Genomic DNA, 15,521 nt, shown 5'->3' with positions numbered 1-15,521 from the left:
CAGGGCAACTTGAATTAGGCAGCTGTATTAGCCAGTTTTTTGTTACTTAACTAAAATACCTGAGAGGTGCTAATTTATATAGGAAAGGGTTTTTTTTTTTTAACACACAGTTGTGGAGGTTTGCAGTTCTAGATTGGGCAGCCCCATCGGTCTGGCATCTGAGGATGTCTGTGTGTGTAGGTGAGTGAACAGTCATAGGGAAAGCCAGGAAGCAGAGGGAGCAGCCAGGCCCAACTCACAATTAACCCCCTGTGGAAAACTACCTTCTAAGGGTGCATTCCAGCGATCCAAAGGCCTTCTGTTGGCCCACCTGCTTCCTACACAGCAGAATTAAATCAAGTCTCCACCCTTAATCCATTAGCCATTAATATTAACTTGTGAACCATTAACCTAAGACTTTGGGGAGCAGGCCCCCAAAACATGGGCAATTTGACTGACACCTAAACTAATGTCTGAACTGTAACAGCAGTCATTTTGCATAAATGTATTCACCAAGCAGGTTAGTGATTTTAGTACTACTGAGCAGTCATGGAACGCTTAACTGGAACACAGGGTATGTGCTAGATTAGGAAAAATTGGGAAATAACATGCTGCAATTGGTACATTGTATATTTTTCTTTTTATTAGTGTGCCGGTCCAACAAAAGTCCCTGGGTCTGTTTGACTTGTTCAAGTGTCCACTGTGGAAGGTAGGTGACATATTTATTACCTTACTACCCTATTTGCTTTTTTTCCCTTACTTTGCCTTTAAGATTTATGTCAAAGCTTTATTCATTTGGATATATTTAGTATCACTGTTAATCATAGTGTGTAATTCTCTACAGAGCCTCTCTCTCCAGTTGAGTTCTTTTGTTCTAGGGTACAACTGGGAATAAGCTGGAGGGAAAAGCTTTTATGTTAGTACTCAGAATAACTTCATATTTAAGACAACTTACTAATAATAGTTGTTGAAACGATGAAATAATGAAGCTTTGAAGTGTTAAAATAAGCTTACCTAATATTTGTTTTTAAAAAGTTTTATTAGAGTAAAATTTAAGCACAAAGTCAGGCTTATAATTTTACACTGTGTTCTCATCCTTAAGCAGTTGATCAACACACGGTTCACCTTGGTACACCTATTACCTACCCCATCCGTATCTACACTGATTTTTAAATTAAATACCAGATTCTATTCTTGTGGGGAAAACATTTACAGATAAAAGGAGTTCCCTTTGAAAATGATCTTAGTGAAGTTCAATTATTAATCGCTGTTTAACATGTACCAAATGTTTCATTGTGCCTTTAAAACATTGTGCCTTCTGTTGACTTAACATCCTTAGCCACACCCGTCCCCATCCAAGCCTGAGCATTTCCTCCCTGTTCTTGACTTAAAAATATTACCTAAATACTTGTAGTCTTTTTTGTTATTGTTGTTTAACCCAACCTCAAATATCAACCTCTCTGTTCCTTTATTCTGCTAATAGCACGTTTATTTCTACTGCTCTTTTAGCTTACAGACTCTGTTTTGAATTTAGAGGTCAATAGCTTAGGAGCCAGGAGGTGGAAAGTCACACAGGCTGAAGTCTACATTGTCTATTTGGAAAATTTCCCCTTTGTTACTTTTTAGATCCTCATTGCATGAAGAGAGCATCTGTGTTAACTTTTGATTTTCCACATTTTGAGTCCTGGAGTTGCATCTGTTTTTTTTCCATGTACACTTACGAGTACTTTTGGAAAGTGTTAAGTGCATATCTTAATTGTGGCTGTTGTGGTTTGAAATCTCTAGGATTTGGGAAACCTGAAAATACTTTGTACAGATAACTTAAAAAAGAGAGAGAGAGAGAGAAGAAAATTAGAAGCACTTAAATTCTGCACTTGAAGAGGCAGATTCCTCTCCTAGATTTTGAGAGGTGAGAGTCATAATGCAATAAAGCTTCTCTAGCCTGTTCCCTGGGTGTCTCATAGTGCTCTACAGTACAAGCCTTGAAGGCCATATGTTCACAGAAGACCTGACTCTCCCTAATTGGAGAGATTGATGTTCTTAAAATAGCAAGCAATAAATTCTCTAAGTAGGTTTTGGAAAAATAAGTTGAAAATTCTGAACTCTGCAGGTGGAGTGTTTTCAATTGTAAGCAAGCTTAAATTTAGAAATTTGACGTAGTTTTGGAGATACGCAATTGCTTAAGCAGATGATTGAGAGTAACCTGAATTAGAATCTGCATTTTATGCAACTAATTGGGTAATTTTTTTTTTTTATCATGTGATCCTGGGTGTTGATTACCAACTGCACTGCTTTTTCAGTAAGTTTATACTACCTGTTTACTTTAAATTGAGTAATTTTTTCAACTAGGAAATGTAGTTCATCAATAGCGTATTTCAGAAATATTTTTGGTTGGTTTTTATGATACTATTTGGTTTATTTTTCAACGTTTTCAGATTATTGTTTAAAAATCTGTGGCCTATACAATGAAACTTTTTCTTTGTACCATAAACCAAAAAGTCTGCTACAGAAATTACAACCCAAAGCTTAATGAGGGAAGTCTTCATTTTTATGTTAGCTGGAGCATCCAAAACTCTTTAACTTCTGACTTAGGTGTTTGGTTATTAGCCAAAACACGGCTGATTGCAATGTCATAAGTAATCACACTTCTTACCTTAGCCCTAACTTACATAATAAGCATCTAAACATCTTGTACATTGGGGGGCAATAGTGTTGTAATTACATTACCTACAATTTGTTGTTCAGAATGACCTTTTGTTTGATTCTGAAGGTGTTTCTCACCACAAATATTACTATTGTTTTTCATGGCACACCATTATAGGTACAACCGGAAATTAAAATGGTTATAGAGCCCATATTGTTTCTTAGACCTTACCCTTTTAATTAAACAGCAAATATTTCTTGAGCTATACAAACATGTCTTGGTTATGTTGTTTAGATTCTGATTAAACAGTAGTTAAGCATAGACAGGAAAATGCTGATAAAAATGCTAGCATTCACATGTGATAAGCCACAAATCATCTAATTTAATCACCCAAGCATGCATGAGGCATAAATACTGTTTTCTGCATTTGACAGATGGAGAAACAGGGAGAGGTTAAGTAACTCACTCTAGCTCCTATGTTCAGAATGGCACAAAAACCTCTGTTTTGAACCCAGGCAGTCTAGTTTTAGAACATATGCTCATAGTCATTATTTTACTTTTAAAGAATGTAGTCGGCTTCATAGAGGTCTCGAGTGTTAATTATTTAAAGTCCAATGAAAAGAAATGGAAAAAGACCATGATGAAATTCTGGGTTGAGTTACCAGTGCCCTGGCTACATTGAGTTTTCCTGAGCTTGCAGCGAGTGCTCCCTGCTTTTAGCACTGTCCTGCCTTGCCTAAGGTGAGTATTGCCCCCAGTGCACTTCAGGTGCTTTGTGCTGAAAATGTCATCTGAATCCTGTGGGGCTGTTTATTTTAGCACTGTTTAACCAACATTTAGTATAACTAAGCTTTCAGATGTGCCTTGCTATCTATAAACTGGCTGCCCATAAGGGTCAGGGACAGGGTTGGGTGGTCTTTAGGTAAAGGTGTAAATGCATTTGGATGCATACCATGTTCATATGAATCCTTGTTTTATTTTCATTCTGTTTTCTGTACAGAACAATTTATTGAATTTGAGTTGGGCTCCAAACACGAAAGATAAGGGTATGGAATGTGTGGTTAGTAGGTTTAATATTTGTATATGTTAAAAAGTTGTAGAGTACCCCTGTAAATGAGCGAATATTGCATATTAATCCAAACTGAAAGAATTTAAACTGAAGTAGGAAAGTATTCCAAAAATTTTATGAACACAATCAGTCTTTGATGATCTTTAAGCAGGAAGAGAAATAACAATTTTTATGTGGTTAAGTGCCCCCATGGGATCCCAGCATGTTCAAGGCGAGGAGGAGGTTGTTTCTAAACAAACATGTTTACCTCTGAATGGAGCTGATAGTCATTCAAATAAAAGAGCTGAAAAAAGGTGGAAGATTATCCTGTTTCTCTTCTGACTCTCATGTTTTGTATTAAGTGGGAACCCAGGCAGAGGCTGTGGAACCATGGAAAGTGGTAGTAATTTACTGAGCTGGTCTTTGATAGTAGCCCAGGTTCAGGGTTAGTGATCTGAAAAAAATGTAAAAGAAGAAAACAACTCTAGCAAAGCTATCAACACAGGAGTTTATAGGTGATAGTATCAATGGGGTTGAAAAGCGTTGTGTATATATTGCCTTCCCTTACCTGGCCCTATTCGTGGGTATAATTAAAGATTGACTATGTGAGTTGGTAGAAAAAAAGAAGTGTATTTTAAATATTCATCGTAATAAGTCACTGAATGGATACTTCTAAATTCTTTCTGATTTTAACATTTAATTTTACAGTCTCCCAACTATCATTTCCAAAGCAGTGTTGAAAGTAAATTTTCATTTGTTTTGTAAGGTATGTTAATGGTCATGCAAAGAAACATTATGAAGATGCACAAATACCTTTAACCAACCATAAGAAGTCAGAAAAACAAGAAAAAGTTCAGCACACAGTGTGTATGGATTGCAGTAGCTACAGTACATTCTGGTAAGTGGGTATTTTCTGGAAAGAATTCTTTTTCCCATGTGTGTGCAGATATTCTGCCTTCCTTGCTCTGCCTCACCCCTCGCCCTTGTAAGCCAGTTGCTATTGCTGTCAGTTCCTTTGAGTCCAGTTAGGATTGGCAGGGGACTGGAGCTTTCAGGAACGCCCCTCCCGCATTGAAGTATTCGCTGTCACTTTGCATTGTTCCTTGCAACTCCTGGGCCTGGTTTTTCTCTTCTGCCCTCTCTCTGCTCCCTGTGCAGCCCCATAAACTTCAGAGAAATGAACATCAGTTTCGTTATAATTTGTTTTTCTTTTCATGTATTGTTTTTAATTGAAAAAACTTATGTTCAAAACTCAAACTCATGTTTTTACTGTCCAGTTAGCATCTTGTCATAGTCTTAAGATTTTAACTTCTTTGTACAATTCTACTCTCATATTCCCTTTGAGGAAAATGTGAAGAATTTGGGTGTAGACTTTAAGAGTATTTTGAAAAGGAACTCCTTTAAAAGAGGCTCTGTTTTCTCTATGTAATATATGTGTCTGTTTCATATAAATGACAATAAAGTAGGTGTCTGTGATGACTTATAACTGGGTTATTTCAGTTACAGATGACGTTTAACAATTCATATCCGTGTTCTGTCTCAGTAAGTCAGTATATTTTGCAGTGAGCTTTTATGCAAAGCAAATTTCTTTCCTTGACTGTCAGTTTATGATAACCCTTGTTTCATTCTGTTTGTCCTTTCACCCTCAGTTAAAAAGGGCATTAATTGTTAGTATTTTCTCACTTTCTTTCTTTCTTTTTTATTGAAAAGTCAGATATATAGAGAGGACAGACAGGAAGATCTTCTGCCAATGATTCACTCCCCAAGCAGCTGCAATGGCTGGAACTGAGTGGATCTGAAGCTAGGGTCCTGGAGCCTCTTGTAGGTCTCCCACGCAGCTGCAGGGTCCCAAGGCTTTGGGCCATGCGCGACTGCTTTCACGGACCACAGCCAGGGAGCTGGATGGGAAGTGGGGACACCAGGATTAGAACCGGTGCCCCTATGGGATCCCTGCACATTCAAGGTGAGGATTTTAGCTGCTAGGTTGTCGCACTGGGCCCAATTGTTACTTATTAAAGAGGGTAAGGGAAGATGGTAGTGGGGCTGGGCAGGACTCTGGCACAGCAGTTCAGATACGGGTTGGGACACCCATGTCTCATTTGGAAGCATGCCTGGGTTTGAGTCCCAATGTCAGCTTCTCACTAGTTTGGCATCTGGGATACAGCAGGTGGTGATTTAGATTGTTTGATCCCTGCCATGTGGAAGACGAGGGTTGAATTCCCTGTCCCTGACTTTGGTCTGGCCCAGTTCTTGCTGTTACAGGCATTTGGGGCAGTGTATCTGTTTATTTCTTTCTGTCTCTCTGCCTCTCAAATAAATGAATACATAAATATATTTTTGTCTAATACTTATTTTGTTTCTTTAGACATCTTTATAAAATTGTTTTTTTACAAATACAGTTCTGTAGATGTAGGGAGTCATTCCTCTCCCTGCCTTCTCTCCCTCCCCTTTTTCCCCTTCCACCATCCCCATCTTGTGTTATCACAATAGTATATAGTCCCTTAGTACAAGTTACAAGTTTAACTTTCTGATATTTAAATGTATCATGACATGATAAGTACAGGCAAAGGTAGAAAACCTAGTATCATAATGTAGAGGTGCATTTATAAGTTTCATTGGGAGTCCTGCTTTTATTTGGAAGTAGTGACACATACAGCATAGTGCCTTTACTTCCCAAGGTGTTAGGGTCCCTTACAGTTCATGTATACGGATATATGTATATTAACATTATATATGCTGGCTTTCTTATATCACAGAAAACATGATATTTGTCCTTTGAGAACTGGCTTATTTCACTAAGCATAATGCTTCCCAGTTGGGAAGTAAGTAATTTTTACAAAAACCTCTCTTTGGAAGTTTTTTTTTTTTTTCTTGCCATACAGCCCTTGAATGTGACACCAGTACTGAGCAGAGATGGAATGCAGTGTTCAAATAACACTTGTGATTCCACTGAAGTGGGTGCTAGTCCTTTTCATATTACCCTTAGTTGATAATTATATTGTAGAAGGACATCTATCAACATGAAGCAGGAAAAAGGTGAATGATTTTCCAGGTCTTGTACATTAGTATAAATTTAACATTACTGTGTTTTGGCTGTTCAATAAATATCTGAAGGTTTAGTTATTCAGATATCTGCTCTGAAGCAGCTTCAAAGATTTTATGGAACATGTGTATTATGACAGCTAAGTATGAATTTCAAACTTTTTTTTAACACCAAAATTAGCTTTGAATTCCATTTTCCACAGATTCCAGAGATCCTATATAGGTGAATGATGCCCATATCAACAAGGGAGATAGGTGAAGAAAAATTTTTTGTGATAAGATTTGTTTATTTGTATTTGAAAGGCAGAGTGAGTGAGTGAGAGAGAGAAAAAGAGAGAAAGAGAATGAATCAATCTTCCATCCTCTCATTTACTTCCCAAGTGGCTGCAGTGGTTGGAGCTGGGATAGTCCCAAGCCAGGAGCTTCTTCTGGGTTTGCCACATGAGGGCAGGGACCCAAGCACTTGGGCCATCCTCTGCTGCTTTCCCAGGCCATTAGCAGGGAGCTGAATCAGAAGTGGGACATGAACTGACACCCGTATGTGATGGCAGTGCTACAGACAGAGGCATATTGAGCTATGCCATTGTACCAGCCCAAAGACTTATATAAAAATGATAATCTTGTGGCTTCCATTCAAGGGCTAATGCTTAGCTTATTATTATTTTCTATTGTAGAGTACTCCTTTCTACCTAAGTTCAGGAGTTTAATTTCTCTCCTTTCCCTCAAGAAACTTATGTGATTAGAATGACGTAGATACCAAATTACAGAACTGCATGTTTCTGTATATTTGTGACTGTTTCTGCTGTAGACAGTGGAAACTAAGATCATTCTTAAAGTGTCTGTTTCACAACCACTGTCATACATCATGTCAAATTAATGCAAAGCGGATTTGGGGAACATTCTTGGTTCTCAGTTAGCAATGTATATGAATTGTTTAATGGGGAACTTTGGTATTGTTAAGCCTGTGAGAAAACAAAACTCCTCAAGGAAATTTTTAAATTGCCATATCAGAGGGATAGTATTCATATGGCCCATCAAAAAAATCCTGATAGTATGTTTTGATGTTTTTATAAGTTGCATTTTAGGAGAATACATTTATTAACTAGAATCTGGGATTTCCTTTGTTTTACAATGATATAGTCTGCTAAAGGACATGCTGTTTCATTGCCAAATTGGAATTAAATGGAAAATCTTGAACCTCAGGGCACATATGTCATGGCAGAGCCTTCCTGGCCAATTGCCAATCTTTTGTGTGAACTTAATACAGAGATGCAATGTGTGGGAACCCAGAGCGTCTGAAATGAGGGAAGGGAGCTGCAGCTGCTCACATCATTGCCTCATTTGTGGGTTTTAAAACAAGATGCTGGGGAGTCATTGTATACCATTACACTGATGACCTAAAAGGAATCAGTGATATTGTACACTGACGAAATGTTCAGCATTACCCCAGAACTCACTCTGATTAAGAAATGAGCCAGAAGAGACTCCTTCTTTGTGTAGGACGACATGGGCGTTTTTCCAGCCTACTTTAGTATTTCAGCACATGATGTTCTCTCTGAATGCGTTTCTTGTGGATAGAACTCAATGATCGGCTTCAAAGATGAAATACTGGTGTATTAGATTGAACACATTTGATTACTGTAGTCAGTATTTTGATTTCGCCTAATATTGTAGTCCTTTTACAGTGCTTGCTCTAGGGAAATTGTGCTGTGTATGGTGAGGCTTGCGGCTTTCCTGTTTTATTTTCTTCACTACAGGAGTCCCTGTCTTACTCTATCTTTGCTTATCTTTTATGAAGTTCTCAATCCCCTCTTCCCCAAGCTCCAGTGCAGGTGGATAAAATCTCTCCTGATGATCTAGTTCTTGAGATACCTGTAATTTCCTGCCCTGTTAGTTATTTGTAAATGTCCATGGGACCTGCAGAAACCATTTCTCAGACCTTTATCCTTTCTCTGGTGCTTTGTTTCTGATGCAGATTGAGCAGAATATTTCAACAGACTGAAATTTGTTAGCTGTCTTCTGAAAATGAAGAAGGTTATATGCCACAGTAATATTATATCCTCTGACCAATTCAGAGGACTGCCAAGCCTTGGAATGTTTTTCCTGCAGAATACTTAAATCAGGACATAGGTGTGTTGTTTTGTTTCCTTCCCAGGATGGACCCTTGGAGAGTTGCTCCCCTCGGTTTTGATGTGAACAGTGTATTCAGGGAGGAAACATGTACTGTATGAATCAAACCAAACAGTGTAGAACAGATTGCTATTTCTTTTTTTTTTTAAAGATTTATTTATTTTATTACAGTCAGATATACAGAGAGGAGGAGAGACAGAGAGGAAGATCTTCTGTCTGATGATTCGCTCCCCAAGTGAGCCACAACAGCTGGTGCGTGCAGGGTCCCAAGGCTTTGGGCCATCCTTGACTGCTTTCCCAGGCCACAAGCAGGGAGCTGGATGGGAAGTGGAGCTGCCGGGATTAGAACCGTTGCCCATATGGGATCCCGGAGCGTCCAAGGCGAGGACTTTAGCCGCTAGGCCACGCTGCCAGGCCCCAGATTGCTATTTCAAGAGCAGAATAGCAAAACCAAAAAGAATCCTTCACATTTGACACAAGCCTATTCTTGAGGAGATAAATAGAATAACATGAAATGGAGAGGTAAATGAAGACTTCAGTAACAATGATAATCTTCCCCAAGATTTTCACACAAGGGCTAGTGTCCTGTTGATTGCTTGTTAAGTAATGCTTCTTACATACCATATGATCCAGCAATAGCACTTCTAGGAATATACCCAAAACACCTGTTTTATGAGAAACCAACATGCACCCCTATGCTTATAGCAGCACAATCAGTAATTGCAAAAACATGGAAACAACCAAAATGCCCATCAGCAGAAGACTGGATAAGAAAGCTATGGTTCATCTACTCCATGGAATACTACTCAGCTATTAAAAAAAAAATAAAATGCAGTTCTTTGTGGCCAAATGGGCCCAACTGGAAACCATTATGCTAAGGGAAATGAGCCAATCCCAAAAGGTCAGATACCACATGCTTGCGTTAATTTAAGAGGATATGATGTTATGTAAAACATGTTATTTTATGTATATTATGTTATATGTTGTGTATAAACTAAAACTGAATTGACAATGAGGTGATCACAGGAGATGGTTAAGAAATTGCAATTGTTTTTAACATACTGGTTACTCAATACTATAACTATTAGTTACACAACGAAGTTAATTGTTGCTGAGGGTATGTTGGAACCTTCAGTTGATCGGGTTGATAATCTGATGGTTCTGCCCTCGGACCGGACAGGGTCTCCCCAGGAAGCTGAGGAACTAGATTGGACTATAAGATGTTGGACTCTATGTTTAGTTTATGCTTCAAAGAGGGAATCTCAGCTGTACTTGATCAGTGGATATGCAACAAGGTGGAATATTCCACATGGGGGGAGGGCGGGGGGGGAGGGGTGGGGTGATTCCCAGTTCCAACGAAACTGTATCACATAATACAATGTAATCAATGAATAAAAAAAAATAAAATATATATAAAAAAGCAATGCTTCTTGCCTTCCCATCCAGTTTCCCTCTGAAGTGAAACTGTGTGTGGTGTACATTATGCTTGAAAAGAAGCAGATAGTGTATTTCAGTGTTTTTATAAGTTGATAAGTTTTATACTGTTTTAATGTTATTAAAATTTTCTAATGTTCTAATGAATGTGGAATGAATAGATTTCAAATACTAGACAAATCATTTTTAATTTTTAATAATACATTGGTTTTTGATGATGTTTATATAGTTGAGAGGGATGCATACCAACATGGACCATTGATTAGGGTGGGGAGGGTCGAGGAATGAGGCAGCTGCCTCCAATCTCCTCTTTTTTTTTGTCCCCTGTGTTTTGGGAAATATGGGAGAGTAGGGGAGAGGGCCATTCCCAGCAGTCCAACAATATCAGTACCCTGGAATGGGAGACAGTCACCCAATGTCATCTCAGGGCTCCCAATGTGGAGCATGTTCTGAGGATACTGCTTAAGTGGTTTCAATAGTTCTGCGTTGCTGTTGATTTCATTACTCCAAGGTTGAGGAAGTCCTTCCAAGGTCTATTTACTGACATAGTCTCAGTTTGTCTGGATATTTGCTGTCAAAGCTTGATCTGGGGAGTTGTCCAATTTGTTCTGCCCTGCATGGTACGAGAATCTGGGCATGCCATCCACTGCATAGACATCAGCAGCCATAGAGATCCAGGTCTGACACGTGACATTCCATGATCCTGTGATTTTCATTGTGGTTGGGGTTCTGAGTCTAGTGATCCAGTTGGGGTCCCCAAAGAAACCTTGCCTGAAGTGATCCCAACCTAACTCCTGTTTGTGCCAGCTTGTGTGGGGCTCAGCCCAGTCTGTCTTCCACATCAGCCTACACACACACAGTGGTGGCTATAGTCACCAGGTTAGTTCTGTCACCAACCCCATATCATATGCAAACCAATGGATGCTGTGACCCAGCCTAACTTGGCTACCACTCACTCAGCCCTCATGCACACCAGCGGGAACTTCAGCCTAGTCACAGTGGCCTCCAATACCTGCCAGCAGGCCTGCTCCCAGCCCCAGTTCCTGCGCATACCGGAATGGGTAGCAGATTGGTCCAGTCTGTTCTGCATCCTATTTGACTCTTGTAGACATCAATGGGTGTTGGAACCTAGCTCAGCCCAACTGACCCCACCATCCAGCTCACATACATGCCAGTGGGTGCTACTGTCTGTCCAACCATGCATGCTCTCAGCCTTCGTTCTCATGCTCATCACTGGGAGGTTCAGCCCATCAGAGGGGTTCCCACAATATCCCTACTTGCCCCAATGTTAGTCCTGGATCTTGCACTTTCCTGGTGGTTCTGTAGTCTAGCCTGACAGGACTTGCCCCCAGTCCTAGCACCTGCTAAGTGGTGCTGTGGCAAAGCTCAACCAGCCTGCACTTAACTCTGGCTCATGTACGCACCAGTGGATATGATCGCTTAGCCCAGCCTGGCTCTCCCCCTAACCCAGCTCACATGCAGGCCAGTGGGCTTTGTAGCCCTGCGCAGCCTGATCAACCTCCAGTCCCAGCAGGAGCAGTGACCCAGCAGGGGAGTTTTTGCAGCTCCGGTAGTGGGCTTGGCATTCACCAGCAGGTGATACAGCCTAGCCTAACCCAGCCAGCCCCCAGTCCCGGCCCTAATGAAGCAAATAGTTTTTGACGTAGGATGATCTTGTCAACATTCATTTATATCAGCAATAGCTGAATTTCTGAGAACGAATCATGAAAGCAATATTAAAAATTACTGTTTTCTTCCTAGCAGGTATTTTATAGCATCCTTCCAAATCAAGAGGTATTACTAAAGGTGGATCAGTTTGTCTAGCAAAGTTCATATTTTATATTTTATTCTTTATTTTTAAAAGATGTATTTTTATTGGAAAGGCAGATATACAGAGAGGAGGAGAGTCAGAGAGGAAGATCTTCCATCTGCTGATTCACTCCCCAAGTAGCTGCAATGGCCAGAGCTGAACTTATATGAAGCCAGGAGCCAGGAGCTTCTTCTGGGTCTCCTACACAGGTGCAGGGTTCCAAGGCTTCAGGCCATCCTCTACTGCCTTCACAGGTTAAAAGCAGGGATGTAAAGAGAAGTGGAGCATCTGGGATATGAACCAGCGCCCATATGGGATTCTGGCACATGCAAGGCGAGGACCTTAGCCACTAGGCTACTGCAACAGGCCCAGGATTTTTATTTTACATTTAAAATTTTTTGAAAACAAGGTGGCCCAAGTGTTTGTGCCCCTGCTTCTGTGTGGGAGACCCAGAAAAGCTCCTGGCTTTACCTGGGGAGTAAGTCAGCAGATGGAAGCTCTGTCTTTTTCCCTCTCTCTCAGTCAGCAGTTGTCAGCTCACTAGCTCTTTCTCCCCTGCTCCCTCTCTCCCCCGTTTCTGTCACACATACACACACACTAGTCATTCTGCCTTCCAAATAAATTTTGAAAAATTAATGTTATAAAATTTAAAGCCTTAAGATAAGTTTCGTAGTAACTCGAAAAATTCAATTCCATTAATAGTGTCAAATAATTATGACTTAAAACAAATTCAATCCTGTAAGACATGTAATTACCAAATTGTGCATTGCACCCAGTCTACCAGCATTTGTTGTCATATTATTTATTTTTTAATTAAAGATTTATTTTTTCGGAAAGACAAGAGTTAAGAGAAATGGGGAGGGGAGGGGAGAGAGATATATTCCATTCGCTGGTTCACTTTCCAAATAGTCTCAGTGGCTGGGAGTGGGCCAGGCTGAAGCCAGGAGCCAGGAACTACATTTGGGTCTTCCAGATAGGTGCAGATGCCCAAGTACTTGGACCAACTTCTACTGCTTTTACAGGTGCAGCAGCAGGGAGCTGAATTGAAAGTAAAGCAGCTAAGTGGTACCAACAGGCACTCATATGGGAAGCTGGCATTGTAGGTAGTGGCTCTACCTGCTATGCCACAATGGCAACCCCAAGGCCATATTTATTGAATCAGAAACACAGTAGAAACACTTTATCGTTTACCTGGTTGTAACTATTATTAAGCACTTTTTGGCAATTCAAATTATTTCACTGAGGTGGTAATTGGTGTAAATACTAGAAACAAAAATTTTCTATTTTCAAATATATGATACAGTGTCCCTAAAATACCTGGAGAGCCTGCTCGCAAGTAGTAACTGAAATTAAAAATAAATTTGGAAAGCTGATGTGTGTAAAATGTTTTAAAATGAGTGGTTTTGTTTTTCTGAGCAGTTGCCAGTTGAAAATAGAAACAGCCAAATAAATATTAAAAGCAGTATTCAAAGGAATCTGTCAACTCTCCTTAGGAACAAATGCATTAAGGAAAGGTATGTAGCTAAGATTCAAATACTTTTTGATGAATGAAATTCGATATTATAAGCAGTCCTTTTCTACCCTTTTCCACTTTATTTTTAAATCACACCCCTGCTTCTGTCACAAAGGTGTCTCTTGTATCTGAAGTTTTTTTTTTTTTTTTTGAATTGAGTTTTGAATGAACTGGTATTCGGTGCTCAGCATTATTAAGTAATTATAGGTTCTTCAGAGGAAGATTTACTGTCATTGGGAATCTTTAGGATTGATTCACGGTTCCAATGCACTGTGGGTTCAGCATGGAGCTACCTAATCAGCACATCAAACAACCAAAATCCCAAGCTCCCCTTTTGCTTGGGTTAACACTCTGAACAACAACTTCCAAAACATCTCAATAACAGATTTTGCTCAGTAAATATTTGAGAACTTGGTATGTGCTAGTGTCACGGTTTTCACTGCATAAGTCTCCAAAATAATGCACTAGTAGCACAATTTTAATTGCAACTTCTTATTTGGAGGGAAAAGGAGGAGCTGGCAAATATTGAATGTATGTGCTGTATGTGACTTGAAGACTTAGTAATTGTGTTCCACAGATGACAATTTGCTAGATCAGTTTCATTGGTGAAGTCTTTGTGCTTACTTTGAGAATTTTGCAACATGTCTTCCTAGTTCTGTGTATTTACTTTAGCCAAATAGATACATTTGGAAATATTTTTGTTGAAAAAATCTCCTTCTCAAGGTGCAGAGGCGTTTGGGAGGCTGGGTGTGGCTTCTCCCTGTGCCTCCCTCCATACTGCTGATACAAGAAAGAAAAAGAGCACGTGGAAATAATGATCTTACCTGCCTTCCTGTAGCCCTTGACCCTTATCACCCTAATCAACTATGCAAAAATCATCAAAAGTAAAAATTATTATTTTAGAAGGTCCCGAAAGGTAATAGTGACTATATGAATTATTAACTTATTTCCACTCTAATTAATGTTGAACCATGCCCCTGTGTTTGTTGTATTTTGAGAAATTAAAATAGTATGATGATACTCTGAACAGAAAAAAAAACATTTAAAAATAGGTAATTTCATTTTTACTTCACCCTTTTATTTATTTTCTAAATATCACTTATTTGAAAAGCAGAGTAACAGAAATGGGATGAGTGGGAGGGAGATACTCCATTCACTAGTTCGTCTGTCACGTGGCTGCAACGAGCAGGTCTGGGCCAAGCCAGAATCAGGAGCCAGGAGCTGCAACCAGGTCTCCACTGTTGTGTGCTGCCTTCCAAGTGCAGCAGCAGAAAGCTGAATGGAAAGTGCAGAGCAGCTGGGACTCAAACCAGGCATTCTGATCCTGGTGTGGGTATCCTAAGTGGCAGTTTAACTGGCTGCACCCCACTCCAGAAGATTCTCTTTTCATCAGGCCCCTAATTAAGTTAAAAAAATAAACCTCAAAAGTCAGTATTGGTATCCTTAATACATGTGTATGTATTTCACAGCAAAGGAAATACTAAAGTATATGAAACAAATCAGTCAACAACTAAATCGAATCAATAATAAAACATATTCTAACATAGAAGCTCAGAACCAGATGGCTTTACTACTTGAATTTTATCAAACCTTTAAGGAACTAACATCTGTTCTCAAATGATTCCAAAGAACTGAAACACAGAAAAACCTTCCAGATTCATCTATGGGACCAGCATTACACTGAATCTAGAACCAGACAAGAACACAACAAAGAAAACTACAGACCAATATTCTTAAGCAACATAGTTGCAGTAATTCTCTTTGAAGTGGAAGAGAAAAAAGATATTTTGGTGAGATGGTAGAAATATAGAAAAGGATTAAGCACAGCTCTATGCAAAAATTCAAAATAAATTAAAAATCTTAAAATGGAATAAATGCAATGAAAAAGTTAGTTTTATTTTGCTGTTTTATTAAAGGAAGA

At 39.4% G+C, this 15,521-nt stretch overlaps 1 protein-coding gene across 11 annotated transcripts in view; it reads left to right on the top strand.

Moving 5' to 3' along the window:
- USP3 (ubiquitin specific peptidase 3) overlaps nucleotides 1-15,521 on the top strand; it is a 102,650-nt gene that overhangs the window by 42,566 nt on the left and 44,563 nt on the right. For 5 of the 11 annotated variants that reach the window (XM_004578001.3, XM_058665722.1, XM_058665721.1 and 2 more), the window contains exons 2-3: nucleotides 628-688; nucleotides 4,438-4,569. In XM_004578001.3, coding sequence (XP_004578058.2) covers nucleotides 628-688; nucleotides 4,438-4,569 — 193 coding nt within the window. Of the gene's footprint in view, nucleotides 1-627; nucleotides 689-1,764; nucleotides 1,889-3,188; nucleotides 3,365-4,437; nucleotides 4,570-15,521 lie in introns of those variants that run through there. The other 6 variants (XM_058665716.1, XM_058665719.1, XM_058665717.1 and 3 more) reach the window with 2 other exon arrangements.

This window comes from Ochotona princeps, chromosome 6 (genome assembly GCF_030435755.1).
Source record: "Ochotona princeps isolate mOchPri1 chromosome 6, mOchPri1.hap1, whole genome shotgun sequence".
In the NCBI taxonomy this organism is placed as follows: Eukaryota; Metazoa; Chordata; class Mammalia; order Lagomorpha; family Ochotonidae; genus Ochotona; species Ochotona princeps.
This window is presented reverse-complemented; position numbering and strand designations above follow the sequence as displayed.